Below are 27,930 nucleotides of genomic sequence, written 5' to 3'. Positions count from 1 at the left end.
AATGTTTTCACTAAAATTGTAGTCGGAAAAGTGGTAAATAACTATTGAAATAAGTGACAACTCCCATAAATGACTATGCGCGTTTAGCGTACTAAATAATAACCCTGGTATATTCGTTTATATTATTTATTAAAATTCAAAAAGGTGTAGTGCATTCATAATTTGATAGTATATGTGAATCGTGATCCTTTGTATTTTTCTTTTAAATCATTGTTATTCATATTTTGTTTACCTCCGTTTTTTAAATCATTGAACTGGAATAGACACCAGTATAACAAGTTTTATCAAAATTGTTAAATATGCTGTGTCAGTTATTAGACATTAATGCAGGTGTATGCATTTGACAGTCATTATATACAGCTAATATCCTCGGGAAAATGTTTTATTAAGTGTACAAATGGAAATAGGCACACGTGAGGAGATATGTTACAAATTCTTGCTTTCATTTATTATATGTTTCACGTATTCGTCTATGTCAGGTAATTAGGGTTTTTTTCTTTTAAATTATTTAGTTATTGTTGATTGTCTTCAGCCTAGTCGATTATGTGATTATGTTTATCAAATTAGTCGAAAAGGTATTACCTACCTTTTCTAAAATATATGTAACCGTTACATTTATTGACTTCATGTATGTATATGATATTTCAAAACACACATGTATACGTATTAAATAACACACACGTATACGATATAAGAAAATGAATAAAATTGAGAATGGAAATGGGGAATGTGCCAAAGAGACAACAACCCGACCATAGAAAAAAACAACAGCAGAAGGTCACCAACAGGTCTTCAATGTAGCGAGAAATTCCCGCATCCGGAGGCATCCTTCAGCTGGCACCTAAACAAATATATACTAGTTCAGTGATAATGAACGCCATATTAATTTCGAAATTGTACACAAGAAACTAAAATTAAAATAATACAAGACTAACAAAGGCCAGAGGCTCCTGACTTGGGACAGGCACAAAAACGCGGCGGGGTTAAACATCTTTGTGAGATCTCAACCCTCCCTATACACATATATGTATATACTATTGAAAGTTGATGACGCTAGTACAAGACGTAATAATTGTAATACAACTTGGACAAATGCTGAACAATGTAGAAATTTACCCCAAAATAACGTAACTACGAATAAAGTACACTACTGTTATACAGTAACAGTAATTGTGCTTTTTATGGTTAATATATCTGAGTTTCACATGGTTAATCTAAAATAACGTATTATTTTTGATTATGTTGTTTATAAAGAGTTTAAACTATACAAAGATACATCTAAAATTATTGATCATCAGAACAAATATGGTAAAATATTAACAAATTGAATTAATGTTCTTGTTAGTACGTATACTAAAGTATGAGCGTATAAGCAGATGAGTATATCGACTTATATTTTGAAATAGCAATAAATCATAACGTTCGCTAATTGTTTATTAATTTGTTACACTAATAGACAATTACAATAAGTTTTACTGTAGGTATTGCCGAGTGTTTGTTCTCAATGTGGCTAGAGGTATAGGGAGATGGTTCTGATTTTACAATACGTGTTTTACCTGCCGCATTTTTGCGCCCGGCTTCAGACAGTAAACTCAGCCCTTCGTTAGTATTGTATGATTTTTAATTCTATTTCATTTATATGTTTTGAAGTTTATTATAGCCTCCATTACCACCAAGCTATTACACATTTGTTAAGGAGCAAGCTTGATATCTATATCACTAACGGAAAGCTGAATACTAAAATTTATGATAAAAGAGATGATTTTTCATTTCCTATCGTTAATTATCCATTTTTAGATGGTGACGTTCCCTTGTCACCATCTTACGGTGTTTATATATCTGAACTTGTACGATTCGCTCGTGTATGTAACAATGTTTTAGATTTTAACGAGAGATATTTATGTATTACTGAAAAATTATTACACCAGGGTTTTCGATATCACAAACTAGTCAAAACATTTACTAAATTTTATCATCGGTATAAGGACATCATTCGTAAATATAGCTCAACATGCAGACTTCGTATACGTTCAGGTATTTCACATCCAATTTTTTATGGAAATAATCTTTATAAAGCACAAAGGTGTCAGTATTCACCTCAGAAACTAACAAAACCTTTGGATAGACTTATTAAGAAGGGATATAGTTACGATACTGTTGTCAGGTCATTAAAGATTGCATATTTTGGCGTTAATATTAATTCACTTATAGGGTCTTTGCGTCGGAACTAAACACATTTATTCAATTGTTGGGATGACACGGGTTATGTTCTTCTCATTGTGTTATGATGGTATGATACTAAACCCCTAACGGGAAGGATTGTGCCTGATGTTCATATGAGGAAGTCATAATCTTTCAGTCAGTTTAATTGAAGTCTGGAGCTGGCATGTCAGTTAACTGCTAGTAGTCTGTTGTTATTTATGTATTATTGTCATTTTGTTTATTTTCTTTGGTTACATCTTCTGACATCAGACTCGGACTTCTCTTGAACTGAATTTTAAGTGCGTATTGTTATGCGTTCACTTTTCTACATTGGCTAGAGATATAGGGGGAGGGTTGAGATCTCACAAACATGTTTAACCCCGCCGCATTTTTGCGCCTGTCACAAGTCAGGAGCCTCTGGCCTTTGTTAGTCTTGTATTATTTTAATTTTAGTTTCTTGTGTACAATTTGGAAATTAGTATGGCTGAAGGACGCCTCCGGGTGCGGGAATTTCTCGCTACATTGAAGACCTGTTGGTGACCTTCTGCTGTTGTTTTTTTCTACGGTCGGGTTGTTGTACCTTTGACACATTCCCCATTTCCATTCTCAATTGTATGTCCGTTCCACACGGTTAATATTATAAGGGACTTAATTTCATTCTTTTTTAGTATTTTGTTATGTGGTCACTTTCGAGAATACTATAATTCTTTGAAATGGTTTTAAGGTGTATATAGTGTAGTGACAAATCGGTAAAGGTCGCTTATTTAAAGGGTTTAATGGACCGAAATACCTCACAGCTAAACATTAGCCTGACGAAAGAGTAATTTCTCGCTGCATTGAAGACAAATTGGTAAACTTATGCTGTTGTCTGTTATTTGGCCGGGTTGTTGTCTATTTGACACATTCCCCATTTCCATTCTCAATTTAATTTCATTTTAGCCCTGTCATAGAGTTTCCGACGATGCATTTTTTTTTTATATCGCGTTAAATTTTGATTTAGGAATCTTTTCTCTTTCATTTTCAAACACGGAAACGCTTATAATAAATTCCTGAATAGGATACCATCAAAAAATTGACATCAGACGAAAGACTGATGTATCGGCTTTTATTTGACATCAAAGTTTGATATCATATGAACGTATTTATTGAATGAATCAGACGATTTCCAAGTGTTTGTAACATTTTTTTTTTAAATATAATATCAATAGTAAATTATCACATAAAAAAGTGGCACAACCCATACCTTTGATGTATAAAATATACAAATAAACTTTTCACGTATTTTTATAAAATTCATCACATAGCAGTGTTACTACTCAATGTTCAACCCCAATACGTCATGTAACACTCCCCTTTCCTATTTTCCCCTGTCATGTGGAATGCAATGAATTTAATATGAATTTTCTAAAGTTTTATAAAAAAAAAGAATATGTATCATTAATAAACGTAAAATAACATGAATAAACTTTTACAGTTTTCAATAATTCATTTTTAGCTCACCTGGCCCGAAGGGCCAAGTGAGCTTTTCCCATCACTTTGCGTCCGGCGTCCGTCGTCTTTTACAAAAATCTTCTCCTCTGAAACTAATGGGCCAAATTAATCCAAAGTTGGCCATAATCATCTTTGGGGTATCTAGTTTTAAAAATGTGTGGCGTGACCCGGTCAACCAACCAAGATGGCCGCCACGGCTAAAAATAGAACATAGGGGTAAAATGCAGTTTTTGGCTTATAACTCAAAAACCAAAGCATTTAGAGGAAATCTGACATGGTGTAAAAATGTTTTATCAGGTCAAGATCTATCTGCCCTGAAATTTTCAGATGAATCGGTCAACCTGTTGTTGGGTTGCTGCCCCTGAATTGGTCATTTTGAGGAAATTTTGCTGTTTTTAGTTATTATCTTGAATATTATTATAGATAGAGATAAACTGTAAACAGCAATAATGTTTGGCAAAGTTAGATTTACAAATAAGTCAACATGACCGAAATGGTCAGTTGACCCCTTTAGGAGTTTTTGCCCTTTATAGTCAATTTTTAACCATTTTTCATAAATCTAAGTAATCTTTACAAAAATCTTCTCCTCTGAAACTACTGGGCCAAATTAATCCAAACTTGGCCACAATCATCTTTGGGATATCTAGTTTAAAAAGTGTGTAGCGTGACCCAGTCAACCAACCAAGATGGCCGCCACGGCTAAAAATAGAACATAGGGGTAAAATGCAGTTTTTGGCTTATAACTCAAAAACCAAAGCATTTAGAGGAAATCTGATGGGGGTAAAAATGTTTATCAGGTAAAGATCTATCTGCCCTGAAATTTTCAGATGAATCGGTCAACCTGTTGTTGGGTTGCTGCCCCTGAATTGGTCATTTTGAGGAAATTTTGCCGTTTTTGGTTATTATCTTGAATAGTATTATAGATAGAGATAAACTGTAAACAGCAATAATGTTCATCAAAGTAAGATTTACAAATAAGTCAACATGACCGAAATGGTCAGTTGACCCCTTTAGGAGTTATTGCCCTTTATAGTCAATTTTTAACCATTTTTCGTAAATCTTAGTTATCTTTTACAAAAATCTTCTCCTCTGAAACTACTGGGTTAAATTAATTCAATCTTGGCCACAATCACCTTTGAGGTACCTTGTTTGAAAAATGTGTCCGATGACCTGGCCATGCAACCAAGATGGCCACCACGGTTAAAAATAGAACAGGGGTAAAATGTAGTTTTTTGCTTATAACTCTGAAACCAAATCATTTAGAGGAAATCTGACAAGGAGTTAAATTGTTAATCAAGTCAATATATATCTGCCCTGAAATATTCAAATGAATTGGACAACCGGTTGTTGGGTTGCTGTCCCTGAATTGGTCATTTTGACGAAATTTTGCCGTTTTTGGTTATTATCTTGAATAGTATTATAGATAGAGATAAACTGTAAACAGCGATAATGTTCGGCAAAGTTAGATTTACAAATAAGGCAACATGACCGAAATGGTCAGTTGACCCCTTAAGGAGTTATTGCCCTTTATAGTCAATTTTTTAACCATTTTTCATAAATCTAAGTAATCTTTTACAAAAATCTTCTCCTCTGAAACTAATGGGCCAAATTAATCCAAAGTTGGCCACAATCATCTTTGGGGTATCTAGTTTGAAAAATAAGTGGCGTGACCCGGTCAACCAACCAAGATGGCCGCCACGGCTAAAAATAGAACATAGGGGTAAAATGCAGTTTTTGGCTTATAACTCAAAAACCAAAGCATTTAGAGGAAATCTGACATGGTGTAAAAATGTTTTATCAGGTCAAGATCTATCTGCCCTGAAATTTTCAGATGAATCGGTCAACCTGTTGTTGGGTTGCTGCCCCTGAATTGGTCATTTTGAGGAAATTTTGCCGTTTTTGGTTATTATCTTGAATAGTATTATAGATAGAGATAAACTGTAAACAGTAATAATGGTCGACAAAGTTAGATTTACAAATAAGTCAACATGACCGAAATGGTCAGTTGACCCCTTAAGGAGTTTTTGCCCTTTATGTCAATTTTTAACCATTTTTCATAAATCTAAGTAATCTTTTACAAAAATCTTCTCCTCTGAAACTGATGGGCCAAATTAATCCAAAGTTGGCCACAATCATCTTTGGGGTATCTAGTTTAAAAAATGTGTGGCGTGACCCGGTCAACCAACCAAGATGGCCGCCACGGCTAAAAATAGAACATAGGGGTAAAATGCAGTTTTTGGCTTATAACTCAAAAACCAAAACATTTAGAGGAAATCTGACATGGTGTAAAAATGTTTTATCAGGTCAAGATCTATCTGCCCTGAAATTTTCAGATGAATCGGTCAACCTGTTGTTGGGTTGCTGTCCCTGAATTGGTCATTTTGAGGAAATTTTGCTGTTTTTAGTTATTATCTTGAATATTATTATAGATAGAGATAAACTGTAAAGAGCAATAATGTTCATCAAAGTAAGATTTACAAATAAGTCAACATGACCGAAATCGTCAGTTGACCCTTTTAGGAGTCATTGCCCTTTATAGTCAATTTTTAACCATTTTTCGTAAATCTTAGTTATCTTTTACAAAAATCTTCTCCTCGGAAACTACTGGGCCAAATTAATTCAATCTTGGCCACAATCACCTTTGAGGTACCTTGTTTGAAAAATGTGTCCGATGACCTGGCCATGCAACCAAGATGGCCACCACGGTTAAAAATAGAACAGGGGTAAAATGTAGTTTTTTGCTTATAACTCTGAAACCAAATCATTTAGAGGAAATCTGACAAGGAGTTAAATTGTTAATCAAGTCAATATATATCTGCCCTGAAATATTCAAATGAATTGGACAACCGGTTGTTGGGTTGCTGCCCTCCAATTGGTAATTTTAAAGAAATTTTGCTGTTTTTGGTTATTATCTTGAATACTATTATAGATAGCGATAAACTGTAAACAGCGATAATGTTCATCAAAGTAAGATCTACAAATAAGTCCACATGACCTAAATGGTCAATTGACCCCTTAAGGAGTTATTGCCCTTTATAGTCAATTTTTAACAATTTTCATTAATTTGGTATATTTATGTAAATTTTCACCAAATATTTTTCTCTGTTACTAATGGGCAAAGTTCATTATATATATAATTGTAAGAAGCAAGAATGTTCAGTAAAGTAAGAACTTCAAACACATCACCATCACCAAAATACAATTTTGTCATGAATCCATTTGTGTCCTTTGTTTAATATGCACATAGACCAAGGTGAGCGACACAGGCTCTTCAGAGCCTCTAGTTTTAGAAGAAACCAATGTTATGTGTATGAATATTGCCATTTTGATAGATAGCGTTACTGTGGGTTTTTTGTAATAGTGCTCTAACAGTCTTATATTTAATAACAGTTTCGACTTATCTAAATATAAATGATGGTGAATTTAAATTAGAAAAACGAATTTAAAACACAATTATTGACTCCTGTATCCCAATCTTTGTCATTCCTACCTAATAATGAAATTTTATGCGACTGCCATACAACATAAAGGTTTATTGTATATAAAACAAGGTTCAATCCACCATTTGCTATATAGGAATATGCCTGTACCAATTCCAGAATTTGACATCTGTTATCCATTCGTTTGATGTGTTTAATCAATATTGCATTAACACGCAAAGAAGTGTTTCGTATGTATAACTGAGTATTATTAGTGACATAATACGGTATATATGTGGTGAGTAAATTCCATATTGGGTAAGAGCAAAGCCAAAAGCAAAAGACCCCATGTAAACGGTGCTATGAATATTCCGATATTTCTTATTTAAATAACTGAAATACTGTCTTACAAAATGTATATATACTGATCCTCAAATTTCCACCAAGACAGGAGCCCGTAATACAGTGGTTGTAGTATGTTTCTGTATCTCATATTCTTTTCCGTTTATTGTTTTGTACAAAAATCAGGCCGTAAGTTTTCTCATTTGAATTGTTTTACATTTTTCATTTCGGGGCATAATATTGCTGACTATGTGGTATGGGTCTTTCTAATTGTTGAAAATGTACGGTGACATATAGTTGTTAAATTCTACGTCATGTGGTCTCTTGTAGAAAGTTGTCTCATTGGCAATCATACCAGATCTATTAAAATATGTAAGAAAAATCCTGTTACTTCAAAGGGTATTCTTAAACAATGTTAAGAGAAAGGAAAGGACGAGGAAAGAATAGTTCTGGTTACACTCTTTAAATATTCTTAGCGCACGCTTTGTGATATCGTAAACTATGACCGACGAGAACTTTAAGATATATTTCCTGTTACTGGCCCCTAAACTATGAGGGTATAAAATGAACACTTTATCATACTTACATATCAATACCGGAAAACTGACTTTCATCGATCAAAAACATTTTTTTATGAGAATTGTGAGATCAAAAATTGTACAGTTTATGTTAATAAAGATTAAACGGGTGTAATACTGAATGCGGTTGTAGTTCTGTGACTGTTATTGAAGTATTCTCAGATTTGGCGTTATTCAATATAGATTCTCTAGATCATGGGCCGGTAACAAGAAATTTTATTAAGAGATGTCGTAAGTATTGAATTAAGGTGGTATAGGAGTCTAAAATGAAAATGATAGAATTTGTTCATACTTTGCCAAAACGTTGTATCTATTGATACATGTTGAAAAATATAATAAAAATGATAGGTCACCGTGCATTTTCTCAAGCTACAGGACGGGACAAAATGACACATTTTGTATGGATTATACAGGAAAAAACTCCATTTTGTGATTAGAAACTAAACAAAATGATAGAATTGTTAAATACTTCAGGAAAAGATAGCTTTCAGACACTGCTTTGAGAATATCAAAAGAAAAGATAAGGTCACCGTACGTTTTTTCCGGCTAAAATACAAAATAGGAAAATTCCATACAGAATCCTTCAGAAAATGCACCTTTTTAGAGTTACCTCCCCTTAAAATGCCAATTTTTTAAAAAGATAAAAACAACCAAAAATAATTAACATTTGCAAAAATATCAATATTTAGAAGTTATATTCTTATAAATTGGTACTTTTAAATGAAAATGTACATTAAACATCTGCATTCCTGCATCAAGTTTTGCTAACTTGATGGAAAATCTGGACCTTTGATTCTCTGTTTTTTACAATCCAAGATGGAGGAAGACACCCATACCACCTTAAGGGGAAGATTAGATCATTCAAGGAGTGAAAATCAAAGCTCCCTCAGGTTGTTCGTAGATCGGTCTTATTTCACCCCTAAAGTTGCATCGTAATAGTTTTCAAATTACGAGTTCTTAATAATTTTCTGGCGTCTCCGTTTTTGGTTCCTCGCATAGAAATTAGAACCACCTTAAATGAATCATCAAAACGTTTTAATGAACGATAAAATGCGCTTAACAATCAACTACCCATTTTACCTAAAGAAAACAATTCAGACCACCATTATTCATTCTTCCCCTTTTTTGATAAAAGTCAAATTGAATTAAAAAATATGCACCGCTTCAAACATAAAATTAATTCAACTGCTTATAGACCATTATTATTTTAATAAAAATATGCTTGTCTCAGGACAATCCATCTACTTTTTCTTTTGAGTGTCCTATTATTCACCAGGCTAATGGTAGGATTTAAATCTTGAATAAATGACGTATGCTTATCTTTCTATCCTACTTTCATTTCGGTCAAATCACTACTATAATGGTTTACTTTTATAAATTGTTATTTGGATGAAGAGTTGGCTCATTGACACTCATACCACATCTTCCTATATTTTTTCACTTTATTAAAAAAAAATTCTTTGAAAGACTTCTTACAAATAATAAAATCACAAAAATACTGAACTCCGAGGAAAATTGAAAACGGAAAGTCGCTTACCAAATGGCAAAATCAAATGATAAAACACATCAAACAAATTGGCGACACTTCTCATATTCCTGACTTGTTACAGGCATTATCAAACCGTTAAAAAATGATGGATTGAACCTGGTTTGAAGAGCTGAAACTCTCACTTGTATAACATTCTTATCAAAATCCATTATATTGATAACGATGCGTGGACAAAACAGACACAATAGGCAAAAATGTCAAAAATAGGTGTATAACAGCAACACGAAACCCGCTAAAAACTGTGAATGATTTCAGACGACCGGAAGGGTAAGCAGATCCTGCTCCACGTGTGGCACCCATCGTGTTGCTCATTATGTTACAAAGCCGGTAAATAGTCTAATTCGTTAGGTCACATTCGTGAAAAAGGAATGGGACTGTAGTTACGACATAATGAACATAAACGATTACATCTGTATAACGGATATTCCATATTGGTTAACCAACTCATGATGGCTTCCGTAAAATGTAAGAAGTGGTGATTTAAACTTCACCATTTGGAACTCTTGGTTTAAAATTGAAAAAGGTCACAAATTTCTCTTTGCTTTATATTTAACACTTCTCTCAACAAGCCAACATTTTAATGATTTACAATAAAGAGAACTGCCATCCTCCACACACATGGCCAAGAAAACACTGATATATAATTTCCTATTCAGATGAATTAATAATTAGAATAAAAAAGTTCTGAGGTTCACGTATTAACTTTTTTAAGCAACTTGTTCTATTATTAACTAGTAAATGTACAACTAAGAGTAGTCGGGACCACTCTTACAAAATATATCAAGTGAAGCTATTGCGAATTGTTCTTGGTACACCCCTAAGTTGCTAAGTTTGTTTTAAGAACACTTAATAACTGACCAAAATTTAAGAATGATTTTGTGTTACAGGAATTAGTAAGATCGCTTTAAGTTAGGCGTAAGAATCGTTCTTAACTCATGCACTTTTTCAAATCATTAAGGGCTGTCAATCATTCTAAGATAGGTCTGAGGTTGGGTCTTGTTACATTCTTAAATATAAAGACGCCCTTTAGACGTTCGTAAGACATAAGCATGCTTCTTGTTACCGACCCCATATCAGTAGTCAAACCTAGCGATTGGGATCTTTCCATGTCTTGATTTGGACAATGGTTGTTTTATTCCGTTCGACACTTGAATTCGTGGATAAAGTCATCCACGAAAACCACGAAAATTGGTACCATACGAATAAAAGTACTTTCACAGTATACCGTATTATGTCACAAGCACACTCTGCAATGCATTTATCTTACCGACTATCTAAACATGTGAAGTTTGACTGTCCCTTTGGTATCTTTCGTCCCTCTTTTTTAAACTAGTGACTTATCAAAATGAAAATGTCACCACATTTAAAAATTCAAATAAGTATCAGTTAAGAATGAGTAAATATACTACAAAAATATATTTTCGAATTTGAATTCAAATAGGTGTTTCTATATCAACGTTCCATGGTCAATAACGCCTCCATTTGTAGCTCATATTTTTTCCATTTCATCTGATTTTAAAGAGGTTGCTTTTTTTTATTATGCTTTCCTTGAAACTTTTATGTATAAAAAGAGAAGAAAATTCCAATGGAAACATCAAGGTATGGACACTTAAATGTAAATTGAATGCTTAGAATTTACAAATTCAACACATCTAAAAACAAAACAAGTTATTTAGAATGGATCTTGCTGTCTTGAAGAAAAACGCCAGATGACAATAGTTCTTACCCGAATTGCAAAGAAAATATACTAGTACATTCAATTAAAATTCAGTTTGTGATATTCGCTCACACTAACTTCTGACTGTTGACTCAATAGAAAAATATATATTTAATCATAAAGTAAGAATCACAGGTGTGCAATCGGTTTTGTGTTTAATCTGTTTTAAATGTGTCAATTGCATTTGGATTCTCGAAATCTGCCTTTTCATTGAGAACTGTATTTCTGACAAATTTGTGATTGCTGCCAATAAACCCTTTCATGAAAAATATCAATATCTTTCATTTTTAATCCCCCTTCAGTATAATATTTTCTAATCACTGAGCGTTAAACTTCGTCGCTACCACCTTCCCATAAAAAATGAAAAGATTTTTTGAAATTGACTTATAATTTCACTGCTTAGATTTATCAATGAAACAACATAATAATAAAATTATGTTATATTTGGAACATCTAGTGTTTATAATACTCAACATTTTAAGATATCTGCTCTCTTTCTTCTTTCCAAACTATTTTAAGAGTAAAACAACAAAACATACCGAAATTCGAGGAAGATTCAGAACCAAAAATTCCTAGTAAGCAAATGGCAGAATCAAAAGCTAAAACACAAAAAAAGAATTGATACATTGACACAGGTAATATCTCAAATAATTTATTAATGATAAGGTATGTCATTCCGAATATTGACCGTTTCACCTGGATAAACACCCATACCTTCACATATTAGACTACCTTGCACAGTATAATTATTTCACTGTTACTCTTGTGTTACTTTCGGTGACCTTTTAAGGATACAAACTCTGCTGGGATAGGGTCAAGCTAATTGGTAAATAGAAATTCAGATAACGAAAGAAAAAGACTTTAAATACTTAAAACTATCTTAACATACCGCACAATAATTAACTGCTTTATGATTTGACATAAAGCGTGAAATTATGAATCTATACTACAAGATTTACCTTTTGAACTATTTTGATTTATTTGTATTCATTTCTTCAATCACTGAAGTGTCATAAAGAGCTTTTAAAACGTGTGTCGTTATATCATGTTTCTTATTGTTAGCTGCATCAAATACGTGAAAGTGTTTTGAATAAAACTGCATGAATATTAAATACACAAATAGCCAAAGGAAAGAAAACTTTAAGTTTTGTGATTAGGGAGTAAGAGCAGGATGCGCATTGACACGTCAATACGGAATAGTTGCAACGCCCTGATTTTAGTGATTATATTTTGGATGTATTTGTCGATGTCAGGTACAGTTTGTATCTTTTTTGTTTTAGTTAATGCAATAACATGATTGTATGAAATAATTGCTCTAAAATCGTAAGTGTAATTAATCTGATCGCTAAAACACATAGACAGTCTCTTATCAACTCTGTTTTGAAGGAAAATATATAATTATGTTGTTATTTATTTGAACTGTATTCTTGTAAAAATATGCAGAATTATAAAGCAAAAATCTAATTTAGTTTAAGCAAGAAGGCTTGATGGACGTAGGTCTTAGTAGTTTAATTATTGCAAATTTAGCATGTCAAAGTGTTGACCACTAATTTATCAAATATTAAAATGTGATTATTAGTTTTCCATAGTAATTTAGAGACCAGATGTATCCCTTCATATCAACAGTAGTTAATATTTATAGTACAAAGGTAATAGTGAAAAGACGAAAAACAATGTTCTTTTTCAAAAACGAGAATAGCTCATAGAACTCGAAAAAAGCTGTTTACTGTGTTAAGTCTTTATTGATCAAATACTGATACCTTCGGTGTTCCATATGTAAAGAAAATATCTATTAAATTAAAATAGTAATCTGTAATATGAGAAACCAATTTAATAAACGACAAGATAATATATACAGAAAATAACTTTATAAAATATAGTTGTGGTTATGTTTAAATAAATTGTAGAAGTCCGCATTCTAATGCAGTAAAGTTAATATCGTTGATATTTATTATCTTTGTATAACATTTGCTGTAAAAGGATTGAAATTATGTTAGTAACACGTTTTGAATTTACGACATATCTTAACACTACTGTCTAATAACCTTGTGTCAAAAGCTTCGTACGCAAAAAGGAGGAGGGGAACGATATCAAAGTGAGAACAAAAAAAGAAAAACAAAAAAAGAAAGAACTTATTATACAATTGTTATTCCTATTATTGCATATTATGAATCTGTCTTTTACAAAAAAGAAAGTTGTACCATTTGGGTTTTCACAATTGACGAAAACTTTAATTCCCGGATAGATGGATGCAATTGTGCTAAAAAAACAAAATCTGGCAAATAACATTTTCATTTGTCTTCAATTGTGTCTTGTTTAGTTATTTTTAATGACCTACACCAATCATCTATACAGCTATATTTGTTCTCCATTCTGTATTTTTTACGTTTGTAGTAACATATTCATAAAAGTGGCATTTATATTTCTTCAGATATATTGAAATAACGTTCAGTTATTAGACATTCGTGCAATATCAACAGAAAACTCGAAAATTAAGTATGCTTAGCATGGCTATTTTTCCATATATGATCAGATAAAACGGCCCTCATATTTCCAATTTTCAATAACTAGTGGTGAAACTTTAGATTTTATGTATTTCACACATGTTGACAATCGAAACGGTTTCGCACGATTTTTGTTCTAGTATTGGTTAATTAAAATATTGTATAATGAAATCAATAACATAACACATACAAATAATTCTCTTTTCGAAGTGAACTGATACAATATGAGGTATGCCGCTTTTAACTTATTTCACTTTAAAAAATATTCTACTGCGCTGAATACGTTTATTATTCATCATACATGTAGTTCATTATTCGAAATTGAATAATGAACAATGAAATAGTTCACTATTCAATATTCAAAATTAAAAAAATGAATAATGAATAATGAAATAGTTTATGTTTCATTATTCAACTGTAAGCGGTGAATAGTGAAATAAAGATAAAAAACAAAAACAAAATGACTGTGACGCTATACATTGTAGCTATATCCCGTATTTCTAAATTCGTCATTTTGGTGCTATCTAACAAATATTCAAATTAATATAAGAAAATAGAATAAAAAAACTCTTTAGATTTATAGTTTTATTTATTGATTTAGTTTTGGAGGATAAACTAGTTGTTTTCCTAACTATTTTTAACAGAAATTCCTTGGTTCAATGTATGGACGACCTGAATACCAAAACATAATAAAAATTGAAATACTCTACGTGGTATTTTTTCAATTTTCACTGATCCTTTTCTATTCTTCATCCTTTAATTATAGACATAGCAAGTCGATTGTGCCGCAATGACCATTAGAGGGGTTGCGGAAGACCTATATGCAAAACTACGCGTGAAAATCAAGAAATAGCCAATTTTGAATAATGAAATGGATATTTTGAATAATGGAATGGACTGTTAGGACCCTTTAGCCCCTAATTATTGATATACCTTATACCTCATTCGAAAGCTTATTAAGAGAATAACAAAAGATATATAGTCGATATGTTCCGCAACGAATATTAGAGGAGTAACGAAGGACCTAAACATCGAAAAAAGCTTTAACATTAAGAAATAGCTGATTTTGAATAATGGAATGGACTGCTGCAAGCCGTCAGCCCTCAAACAAGGCAATGTATACACCAAATCAAAGCTTATTGATAAAGGAATAAACTAAGTATAAACGATATGTACCGCAATGACCATTAGATAGGTTAAGGAGAACCTAAATGTGAAAATTAAATAATTATACACAATTTTGAATAATGAAATTAATAATTTGTATAATGAAATGGACTGCTAGAACCCTTCAGCCCTAAATTATAGATATACCTTATACCTCATTCGAAAGCTTATTAAGAGAGGAACAAAAGGTTTATCGTCAACACATTCCTCTACAGATATTAAAGGAGTAACGAAGGACTTCAGTATCGAAATTCGCGTGAACATTGAGAAATTGCAACCATGGCGTTGTCAGTTTGTTTTAGATTTATGAGTTTGACTGTCCCTTTGGTATCTTTCGTCCCTCTTTGAATAATAGAAAGGACTGCTGCAACCCGTCAGCTCCTTATTAAGGAAAACATTATACAACAAATTATAGCTTATTTATATAGGACGAAACTGAGTATAAAAAATATGAGCCGCAATGACCATTACAGGGGTTACGGAGGACCTAAATGCCAAAATACGCGTGAAAATTAAAAAAAAATAGCCAATTTTGAATAATGAAATGTATATTTTGAATTATGGAATGTGCTGCTCTTAGCAATAATGTTAACATTCTAATCATGATCTTTTAAAAGCTTGCATATTGCACATGATTTAAAACGTAGCAATGAATCAGACCATGAGTAAGAGATATCTTTTCTTAGGTGTTCTGTACCCCTTAAATATCAACATACGCGTGAACATTGAGAAATAGCTTATTTTGAATAATGGAATGGACTGCTGCTACCCTTCAGCTCCTAATTAAGGGGGAAAAAAATATACACCAAGTCAAAGTTTATTGACAGAGGAATATACTGAGTAGAAACGATATGAGCTGCAATGACCATTAGAGGGGTTACGGAGAACCTAAATGCCAAAATACGCGTGAAAATGAAGAAATAGCCAATTTTGAATAATTAAATGAATATTTTGAATAATGAAATGGACTGCTGCGACCCTTTAAATCCTTATTATAGATATAATTTATATTTCATTTAAAAGCTTATCAAGAGAGGAACAAAAGGTATATAGTCAATATGTTCCGCAACGCATATTAGAGGAGTAACATCGAAATACGCGTGAACATTAAGAAAAAGCTGATTTTGAATAATGGAATGGACTGCTGCAACCCGTTAGATCCTAATAAAAAAAAATTATTCACCAAATAAACACTTATTGATAGAGGAATAAACTAAGTATAAACGATATATGCCGCAATGACCATTAGAGGGGTTACGGAGGACCTCAATGCCAAAATACGCTTTAAAATTAAGAAATTGCCAATTTTGAATAATGGAATGGATATTTTGAAAAATTTAATGGACTTCTAGGACCCTTCAGCCCCTAATGACAGATATACCTTATACCTCATTCGAAAGTTTATTAAGAGAGGAACAAAGGGTATATAGTCAATATGTTCCACAACGTCTATAAGAGGAGTAAAGAAGGACTTAAATATCGAAATACGCGTGAACATTAAGAAATAGCTTGAATATTCTGAACATTCATTTTAGGTGTTTCTTAATCTTCACATGGGCTACGTTTATTCGAATGCCTACCACGTTATCCGTAATATTTTTTCAGATGCCACCTGTTCATTACCTCAAGATTTGATAAATACAGCATGGGAATATAATTACACGAATGTAGAAGACAATACAGAACAATCAACAACTCTCAACTTCGCGACTACAACTCTACAAAATTCCGCCATTAATTTAGACGCTAAGGGGACAACAATTGACGATTGGACTTGCATAAATAGTTTAGGTATCTCCGACACAGAGGCAGTTGTTGTCTTCAAGTAAGAAATATCTACGTATTGACTTTCAAAATCAAATTCATTGTATATGCATAAGTAAGTAATACATTATGTTTGATATGTAGCACAAACAAATGCTGTCAATACATGTTTTAATAAATGAGTTAATGGGAGAATGTTCTGTCGTCCAACAGGATGAAATTGATTCATGAATCCAAGAGAGCAAGTATGGCGTGTATGTATTTGTTCTCTATGTCCAAAGTCACCGTCATAATATTTAGCCACAATTCTCTGAGAAGCGATTCATTTAACTCAAACAAATACACAACTGTGTTAATAGGATATTCAGTTGCAAACATTTCAATAAATTTCGCTTGATTCTTTTTTTTTATTAGCAAACTGCAGATTCTTGAAATTTTAAAATACGGTTGAAGAACAAATAGTCAGACATAAGTTATAGCATACATGTTTTGATATGGTAGTTGCTATTTTCAGTTCAGAAAATTAAGCATTCGAACAATAGATGTCAACGAATTTAGTGTTCAAGACAATTACGACTTTAGGATTTGCGTCTACATTGCTCAATACATTCTGTTTCGCAAGGGAATGCTCCCTCCAAAGTAGTGTCGTATAAAAGTATAAAATATAAACTAGAACTGAAAGAGGACAAATCAAAACTACAAAAACATTACTGTTTTTGAACTGGTAAAATGGAATGAGGAGCACTCTGATCAAAATTGTAATTAACAATGGTTAAACAAAAAGATTAAAGCACAATAACCATATTGCATGAATGTTAAATAACCGATTAAAGTAAATGTGATTTTAATAAGCACAAAATCATAAAAAACAACATTAAGCGAATCGTGATCAAAATGGTAGTAAGACCATATTCACAAATTTGTTTTAGTATCAAGCTGTCCTACTTGTCACACATTGCTGTGGTATTATTATCCATATACTAAAGTTTCAAATTACTACAAATTCCTTGGTTAAACAATTCAAGATTCGCAATTGAATTGCGAAATTGAAACACAACGTCATGGAAGAAAAAAAAATAACACACAAAGAACATACAGGAGGACAATAATACAAACAAAATATCTAAAAAAAAACCTGTAAGGAATCAATATAATTCAGGTGGCTGGAGTCTGAATTAAAAGCTATAGAATCTTTAATAATTTGTCAAAAATAAGGTTTTATAATTTTTTTTCAAAAAGTTAATAAAGAGGATGGGTCACTGGAACTTTTTACGCTAGAAGTTGTGCATAATTGTCAGATTTTGTAGAGATTATGCATAGAAAATCTATTTTATCTTTGTAATGAAAAGAAAACTACAAAATAGAATTTGAAGATGAAATGTGAGATAATAGCTCTTGCTTTATAAGTATTTTGATATGATCGTCACTGACGAGTCTTATGTAGACGAAACGCGCGTCTGGCGTACTAATTTATAATCCTGGTACTTTTAATAAATATCGAACCTATAAAATGCTTTCATGTAAGGAACACAGATTTGGTCATCGTACTTGTTTTCTTGCTACATCATGTACATGTTAGATTTTTATTTTAATTACTTTTACTTTTTATTAAAAAATTACTTAATCTGACGTATCTCCTCTACTATCTGAGTTATCACCCCTTATTTTGCAAGGTTGAATAAAATATTAAACAAAGTATTGTGTTTTTAACAAAATACAGACGAACAAATGATAAAACTTGTAATTTTCTATATTAATAATAAAAGTCTTACACATACTACTCTCAGCATTTACACGTTTAATGAAAGATCCAGACCAATATATTTGTAGTTATCTGCTTTTTCAAAATCCAAGATGGAGATAGATATCCAAGCCACATTAACAATGGGTAATATGAAATAAACAAATCAAAGTTTGTACGGTTTCAACAATCCATGTCATTCAAAATCTGCTGAATACGTTTTTTATTATGATAGTTTTATTTTCAGAATAAAGCAGCATTGGTTTATCATTTAACTTTTTACCGAGAGTAGAAACTAGCTCATCTCAATGTATAAGATAATTAAAATTCATATTGATTAATCAGAAGTTTACTCAGCACAAGAAACTAATCAAGAAGCCAACATTTTCTTTTGGCAATCACCGCTTAGAATTATTGTGTCGTTCATTAAACAAATGTAAATGTAAAACCAATAGGCCTGAGGAATTAGCTTTGTATATACGCATGCATTGGTTTGATAATCCTTATCCTTAAAATTCTAAGCGTCAAAAATGTATTTTATGTGACTATTCGTGAACGTAATTATTGCATATATTCTTTTTGTATTTGTATTTTAGAAGTGACAACAGCTTTTCTGATGGACCTTTCGCAGGAAGTCAGTGGCTATATCTTTGTATGAAATTAACAAAAGTTACCACTGATTTATATTACTTTTACCTTTTGTCAGGTGAGTATCTTGATTTATCTTACCTCCTATACATTTCTTTGAATATGATCGGTTACAAACAACCGAGTGGATACCGTGTATATTTCAAACTAGGTTAGCTAGTGGGGCTTATTTCCATACACGGTTAGTAGTGGAGTTATTTCCATTTATAAAAACATATTCGTACTGCAAAAAAATCTTAATCTTTATTTCTTTAAAAAGATGTCCTGTACCAAGTCAGGAATATGGCCATTGTTATATTATAGTTCGTTCCAGTGTGTGTTACATTTTGACGTTGACTTTCTTCTGTTGTGTCGTTTGTTTCCTCTTATATTTGAGGTGAATTCATCAGATTTCTATCAGACGTGTCACTGTACTTTTCTATTCCGAATTCATGTATTAAGTTTGATGTTATATTTATTATTCTCATCGGATTTTGTCTGATGCCTAGTTCGTTTCTGTGTGTGTTACATTTTAATGTTGGCCATTGTTAATGCGTTTCCCTCAGTTTTAGTTTGAAACCCGGATTTGGTTTTTTTCTATCGATTGATGAGCTTCGAGCAATGTTATAGTACTGTTGCTTTTATTTAAGGTTTCACCAGACGACAAAATTGATGTTGAAATATTGAATTAAATTTATAAAATATTTACAGCTAACAAGTTGTTTTCGTTGGCAATTGTTTTTGTATGAAGCAGTTTATTCATGCTACCGATATTGACGACTTGCTCAATTTGATAGGTCTCTCGTCAAAATACAACATGTAAAGATAGTCGACAAATTAGTTACATAGTGAGCTAGTGACGTAATACGATAAACATAGGGCCATAAATCTCCATACAGAGAATTGAGTTTCCCTCTCACCTAAATATGGAATTTACTGACCCTATATATGCAATATTAGGTTATTAGCATACTGTGTATGTAATAGTATACCATTGAAACTCATTCGGATTTCAAGAAACACCAATAATTAACATATACGGTGTTATTCGTGTGATTATATATACCAAGTTCATGAAACAATATCTGTAAAAATGTCGAAAATAAGAATGCATGTAGTTCGTAGATAATATCTTTAACGCAAAATAGATTGCACTAAATAACGTGTGAATACATTTTATGCGTTTACGTTATACATGTACCTCTAGATCTGTTAATGGACTGTTGCTTGTTTGCCAGAGGTATCCCAAGTCCCATAACTAGAACTCTAACACAGGTCAGGATCTACGTATATTTCGTAATTGAAATTTGTTGTAAAGAAATAGAAACTCATTTTCATTTAATTAACTTATGTCCATGTTGATCAGTTCTATTCCTTATACGTATTAGTCTTAAGTGAATTAAGTTTTTGTGTTAATACCTTTTCAATATTTTTATTAGGTTTTGGATTTTTACATATTTCCTGATTCATGCATCTAGTGGATACCAATTGCTACGGTACCCTAACTGATATTTATCTCAACAATTGAATTTTGAGTAGATATCAGTTTGTAATTTATGTTATCGGAAAACTTAAAAAGAGGCGGAAACGCATTTTAAACATATAATCAGTACGGTCAACCAAATAACAAGGATTTTCACATAACTTAACCTCAACTCAACTTCAACTTTACACTTGATATAAACATGGTATAAGTAGACAGTAACCATTTACTAAAAAGTAATCAAATGGAAGGCATTAATAATAATACACTTTAAATCAAAAAATGAAAACTTCAGATGCAAGCGTTGCTTTGAAGATTGATGACATTTCTATCTGTCGCTTTTAAAGGTTGCTGGAATACTACTTAGTTATTTTGCATAATATACTGAGTCACAAAAGTTTAGCAACACTTTTGTTTTTAGTTTTTTTTTGGGGTTGTTTCTTGAAAATAATTAATTAAACATCATTGATATAATCCTTAGTTTAACCTGTAATTTAAAACAGTCGTACTATTTCCCTGGTGATTGATTTTGCGCCATTTCGGCTTTGCACGTCGTGTAATTGATGTTTTACCTTCTGTACCTGTACTTTTAAAACGATATTCAAAATTTCTTTTTCACTAACGTTAAGAAACATACCATTGGTAAGAGAAACATATACACCTTTGAAAAAATTGCATGGGGCGTCAACCAGACCTCCCCGAAAATGACCGTCATAAAGCTTTGGAATAGTTGATGCCGGATTGAGTGTTGCTGACATTGTGGCTCGATTTAATATACATAACGCAACGGTTTAGAGACAAACAAACATATATCGACAAATTGCAACTGCACAGGATATGTCGATATCTCTTAGACAAAAAAAACTATCGTCAAGGGAGGAGCGCTACCTTCGCTTTACGTCAACACGTGACAAGTTTTCTTCCGACCACAAGAGTAGTGCATTGACTTAGGGAAGCTGGTTGTGTGCCTGCCAATCCTTCATTTGTGCACTTAGGGTATGGCTGAGAAATTGAATTTGAATAAAACTATACTCATTTCCGCATTTTGACCCACCAGCACTCCATACAAAGAAAATTCTAATGAATGTGAGTGATAAAAAATCACGTTGCTTCTGACATGTCATAATTCCATTTTGTTATTATCAAAAGTATATCATATATATGTTTTTATGATTTTGTAATAAAATAAAATTTCAAATTTGTGTTGCTAAACTGTTTTGGCTCAGTATACATTAACGTTTTTTTTTTTTAAAGATACATTCACTGGCGTTAGTCCGGACGAGAGAGTGTTCGCTTCTTCAGAAGGTAATCCACCAAATAATAATGATCCAGTCTGTAGTACTTTCTGTCAATATACTGAATCTCCAAATATTCGCACATTGCAAAAACCAGGTAATGTATATATGTATATTCCTCAAATTTTCATATTGAATATTGTTGAGTTGATATTTATTGAAATAACTTGTGTATTTAGCCGTGTACTACCTTTACTGATGATCCAATGTATTAAGAGACATACCAAGGTACAATCCATTTTTTGTTGGAATTGTACATGTAAGAACGCCCGATGTATACTCGTTATTAATGTTTCGGCGATTTTGCTTAAGATATTACGTTCAATCAGAGTAGATTATGTGAAGACACATGAATATGTCTGTCAAATCTAAATGCTGTAACATTGAGTAGGCTGTTTAATAATGTGAAACTACAGTGAAGAAAATATCTCACATGCACTAGCTGTAACTCTTGTACTTGACGAAATGTAAACAGGAAAATAATGTGTATAGCTATTGGCTACCGAATTAGACTATTTACCGGATTTGTTATAACATAAGCAACACGACGGGTGCCACACGTTGAGCAGGCTATGCTTACTTTCCGGAGCACCTGATATCATCCCTTGTTTTGGTGGGTTTCGTGTTGCTTATTGTTTAGTTTTCATGGTTGTGTCATGTGTACTATTGTTAGTCTGCTTGTCTTTTTCATTTTTAGCCATGGCGTTGTCAGTTTATTTTCGATTTATGAGTTTTACTGTCCCTCTTGTATCTTTCGTCCCTCTTTTACAACATCATACAAAAACTAAAGACTGATAAACACGACTCCCAATAGGAGCTAGGGTTGATATCTAGATCTCCGAAAGGTATAATAAAACATGCACCGCATCTACAGGTAAAACAATTTTGTCTTTCAACCAGTTTTTCTCTTTCTTTTCTGCAACAGGTACACATGATGCTTTGCCTAATGGTGCTTCCTTGTGTGAATCCTGTGGTAGTTCCTGTAAAGTTGGTATGTACACATAACTATTCTTAAATGTCATTTTACATCGATTAATATAAACATGTCATTAAAAATGTTGGAAATTGTCGTTAATAAATCATGATATTGGTATCCAACCTATAGCAAATTAAACAAGTCTCATGTACTATTAATTTTATGGGAATTGGAGCTATACAACGTTTTCTAATGTTTATTTGCAAATGAACATAAACTTTGTCGCAATAGAAAGAAACAGTATATTTACTTAAAGGAACACTAGTGTTAATGATTATAGACCACGAAAACATGATTAGATATAAAACGAATAACACAAAATGGTCATACAATCTCATCAAGTCGAAAATAAATCGAAAGACTAAAAGACAAACACCATGATTTTAATAGAAACGTGTAAATGCTTAAAACAATATATGAAATACTGTGCCATAGCATAACTAAAGAGTAATCGAAGTAATGCTTACCATCAGTATACAATGATATATTACTATATCAGATTCTATGTTTGCAACCTCTTGAAAAAAAACTTTATTTTATCATCCTTGCTTTTACTAAATAACAATGTAACTTGTTTTAGCGACTACAGAAATGACTTCAACAGAGTCAACACAGAAAACAACCATACCACCCACCTCTACTGAGATTGACACTGCGATAGAATTAACATCCAAAGAGACAACACCGATAACATCTCAACCAACCACGTCTACTGAAATTGACATTATCACTACAATACAGTCAACAGATATAACACAGATAACATCTCAACCAACCACGTCTACTGAAGTTAACACTATCATAACAATACAATCAACAGAGACAACATATATACCAACAATGCATTCCACGTCTACGGAAACTGTTACTACGGCAGACATGACATCAACAAATGCAAATAAAGAAACAACGATACCAAACACTTCTACTGAATTAGGAACTACAACTAAAGTAGAATCACCCACTACATCACTTGAAATAAATCCACTGCCCACGTCTACTGAAATGGACTCATTGACAGAAACAACAACAAAGGAGACAACACAGACAACTGCCGTTCATTCTACTGTTGTCGATTCGGAAACAACACAAATAACCACAACTCAATTCACTACTAAAGATACGGAAACCACGACGGAGTTGAAAATTTTAACTACAGATTTGAAAGTTGAAACGACATTGGAAACTTTAGTCACAGGTACGCTTCTAAATATCCAGCTGTCTGATTTAGATTATTCTGGAAATAGGAACTTAAAATGTAAATTAATTCATTATTTATCAGCTAAAATACACAATACTGTCAGAAAATAATTTGAAACTTTTCTGGAAGTTTGTAGACGTAAGTAAACTTTTTAAATGCGGATTAACTATTATTCGTTGAATTTTGTTGGTAAAGATGAACACGAAATTGAAAGTTCAACGATCACAAGTTTTGATTTTGAATTATGTACACTTTCGCAAAAAAAACCAAAATAAATTATCCACGAACATGCATGTTTTCCATAATCCACGAAACGGGTACCCATGAAAACAAACGAATTCACAGAAAATCGTAGAAAATGCAATCAGCAAATATATCTAACCCCCTTTAAACGTGCTTTTTGGAAAAATGAAAAAGAATGATAGGATGTAAGTTTTTCCGCATTTATGTATCAAATTGAAAACAGATCTCGAACATCCTTATATAGTTTCATCTGGAAGTGGACTACCTGTCTAGTTACGGAATTTTAAATAATATGAAATAGTTTTTTTTAAATTTTGTGCTCTGCAAAACGTTCTGACAACTTGTTTGAAGTATTTGTATACCGGTCAGTACTATTTTTGAAGACTCGTAAAAAGGAACAACATGATAAGTTGCATAAACAGCTACTTAACAATTCTTGGTTGACTACAAACTTAATAATTAAACAGTATTGAACGAACAACAAGAAAACATATAGACATAACTTTCATTTATAAGACTTCATGATATTATATAAAGTTTGGATTTCTAAGACTGTTTCTGATTACAATTTATTAATAATCGTTAATAACTATCAAACGTACAATTCAAAATGGTAATATCACCTTTTAACGCAAACCTTTTTTTTTAATTTCACAGATACAGAACTATTGAAGCGATATAGTGGTCCTATTATAGTGGGCGGATTAGCAATTTTTGGTTTTGTGCTTGTTATCATTGTTTTCATTTTGCTCAAAGTACGTTCGATGATTGGTAAAGAACGAATCACGTGAGTACTTTCAATTCAGTTATCAAACCCTGATAAAAAGTAAAATATAAAAATACTGAACTCCGTGGAAAATTCAAAACTGAAAGGATAATAACATTACACATGTTTAAACAGTAGCCCAAAACTGAAGGTAAATATGAATTATATTTAATATCTATGATTATCATCGGCTTCGGTATGTAGATTGTCATATACTACTTGTAAGTACTTTATCATCATGTGTAGTTGGGCTCAACGAATCATTATTATTTTGTTTGCATGAAGGTAAGCAATTTTGCAAGATAGTATAAAACGCTGAAGCATAATGCAAAACATCAATTTCATCAAGGTTATTTGTCATCATGATCATAAGCTGTTTAACTATATATAAGGAGTTTGACTCTCCCTCTGGTATCTTTCGTCACTCTTTTAAGTGTGTAAGTCAATAGGACAACTATAAAAAGAAACTATGGAAATTGTTTAAGCGAGTTCAGTCTTATGTAGAACTTTCATTTGACATCAGATATTCAGTCAATCTCGTGGCATTGAGAAGTACAATCAAACACTGGTTACCTTAAGCGAAAAAAATATATTAGACTTCAAGTTTATTACACAAGAAACGTGATTTTAATAAGACGCATCAGTTGCAATCAAATCAAAATATGCAGATGTATGTGTATGCAAAGCTCGGAACGTCTACGTAACCGACTGCCTAATAAAATGTATACAGGTACGTCAGTACAGCTTCATATCGTTTGAAGGAGATCTAAATCACTCAGTCTGACTGAAAAAAAAACCTAACATTATTCAGGTACATTGCATTTTGTTTCGCTCTTGTTGTATCAATGTTCACTAGGGATATTTAAACAATATTTAAATACATATATAAGTAAGCTATGATTGTGGTTGTTAAATTTCATAGAAGCTTTTTTGTGTTCTTAAACAAATATTTAATTGTCTTTGTTTTAATTGAGATTGTGACACGGTGATGACTTCGGTACCCCTATGTTGTCAATTTTACCTAGAATATCTGTTTTCTTGATGCATCGTGGTAAATATAATTGAATTTGATGTGAGAGGTTAAGTGATAAAAAAACAGATTCAATTCACCATTCTCGATATTTAAAAATGCCTGTTCCAAGTCAGGAATATGATAGTTGTTGTTCTTTCTTTTGTTGTGTTTGGTAATTCTATTTTGGCATTTGATTAGAAACTTTCCTTTTTGAATTTTCCTCAGAGTTCAGTGTTTTTTTTGTCATTTTAATTGTTTTTGGTACAGGTATATATAAACTGAAAATATATACGACGGAATACATAACTATTTGACTTTCTTAAAATGAATTATCACATTATATCAAACATTCACAAGTTCAAAATTATGTGTTAAGGTCAGTACTAATATTCTAATCTTACAGCACGCAAATTGTTGCACAAACAAGTCATATATAGTAATATATTCATCCACTTTTCGCTTTGTCTGCTGAATGCATACACGTTGAATTTCCTCTCGTTTTGATATGATATCACTCTTCGGCTCTTGCGTACCGATAAACGAGATTTTAACATGGTAAAATTTCTATTGAATAAATTTACATGTATACAGTTTTTTTCCATTGCAGAAACAAAAAAGACCAGGAATTATGTGGCGTCATCCCGGAAATATACTATATATATAAAGGCAACGACTGTGGATTTCAGAAGATTGCAATTCAGCATTGGGACAATCATTAAAGTTATTCATCAATTATATAGCTTTGTTACTTTATTTACAATAAGAATAATATGATCATGTGTTTAAAATAAGTTGTAAATGCTGCTCTGGATATTTCCATTCTCTGTTTTATCAAAAACATAAAAGTTACTTATAAGTGCAAGCACCCTGCCGACACAAGAACACGTAAAATGTGGTTGAACGTAACATATTCCACATATAAACCGGATGAGAGAAAAGTTGTTCAAGGCAAATTAAAGCGTGCATTTTGGTGAATCTGTTATATTAAAAGAGGTGTTGAATTCAGAAACAATAAATGATGATCAACCAACATTTGGCATCTATATGTGTCTTATCATAGTTATAGTACAAAACATAATGAAATGGTCTACTTCTCCGTGACTATGGAGAAGGCATTTAAATATAAAAAATAACGAAAGTGAATTAGTGTTTGTCCACATGTATTTGTTATATTATTATGTAAAGCGATTTTAATGTTCGCTCTGATTAAGGGGTTGATATTAAGTGTACAATGTGTATATTATATTTGAAATGTAAGTTTACATGTTTAATTTAGGATTGGATGTAGTCGAACTTAAAGATTCAATTTCAAATTAAGCGTACATATCTGTGAATTGATATGATATTCTCGTGCTTGTATTTCCTATCAGGATTCCTTGATCAAGGAATGATGCCCACAAGAAAGTTATTAAACCAATTGCTCCGATGGTGAACTTGAAATCATCCCTTTATACATTTTACGGACGTAATCACTAGTTGATTGACCCGTTTCACAGATAATATCGGATATATTCCTTATGTCGTAACTCAAATCACATTCCCATTTTTATACTACGTTAATTTAGCTTAATTTGGACCAAACACACTGCTAAATCAGCTTACGCGCGATATTAGCTGCCGTGCGAACACCGGGGACTCCACTGTTCCTGTTTCTGTGACAAAAATTACCAGGAAGACAATCATGTCTGAATAATGTTGTACATGTAACACCGTCTTGAAACGTTTTTGTTCATTAATTGCTTCATGACTGATAAAATATCCAGGTACATGTACATTGCATTACTTTAATTTTGCGTACTCTAAGACATCAGTATAACCACCGTAAAAAAGCACACGATACAATTAAACATTTA

At 32.2% G+C, this 27,930-nt stretch overlaps 1 protein-coding gene across 2 annotated transcripts; it reads left to right on the top strand.

Moving 5' to 3' along the window:
- The first annotated feature begins 230 nt into the window (after positions 1-230).
- On the top strand, positions 231-26,810 carry LOC139485905 (uncharacterized). 2 transcript variants are annotated; one of them, XM_071270567.1, is made up of 8 exons: positions 231-479; positions 16,575-16,794; positions 19,071-19,180; positions 21,839-21,976; positions 22,805-22,870; positions 23,436-24,053; positions 24,957-25,086; positions 26,685-26,810. In XM_071270567.1, exons 1-8 carry the CDS (start codon positions 398-400, stop codon positions 26,794-26,796), a joined length of 1,476 nt encoding a protein of 491 aa, XP_071126668.1. In that variant the 5' UTR covers positions 231-397; the 3' UTR covers positions 26,797-26,810. The 2 variants fall into 2 exon arrangements, with proteins under 2 accessions (XP_071126668.1, XP_071126669.1); XM_071270568.1 differs by lacking the exon at positions 231-479 and adding an exon at positions 12,311-12,551.
- Positions 26,811-27,930: the final 1,120 nt, after the last annotated feature.

This window comes from Mytilus edulis, chromosome 8 (genome assembly GCF_963676685.1).
Source record: "Mytilus edulis chromosome 8, xbMytEdul2.2, whole genome shotgun sequence".
Classification (NCBI taxonomy): Eukaryota; Metazoa; Mollusca; class Bivalvia; order Mytilida; family Mytilidae; genus Mytilus; species Mytilus edulis.
The sequence above is the reverse complement of the archived record's forward strand: the minus strand, read 5'-3'. Positions and strand labels throughout refer to the sequence as shown.

What these genes read in the sequence shown, in the direction of transcription:
- LOC139485905 (XM_071270567.1), top strand. Translation starts at nt 398, where the DNA reads ATGGAAATAGGCACACGTGAGGAGATATGTTACAAATTCTTGCTTTCA. An exon ending in CACGTATTCGTCTATGTCAG is followed by an intron (nt 480 to 16,574) that starts GTAATTAGGGTT and finishes ATATTTTTTCAG; the next exon opens with ATGCCACCTGTTCATTACCT. An exon ending in TCGCACATTGCAAAAACCAG is followed by an intron (nt 21,977 to 22,804) that starts GTAATGTATATA and finishes TTTCTGCAACAG; the next exon opens with GTACACATGATGCTTTGCCT.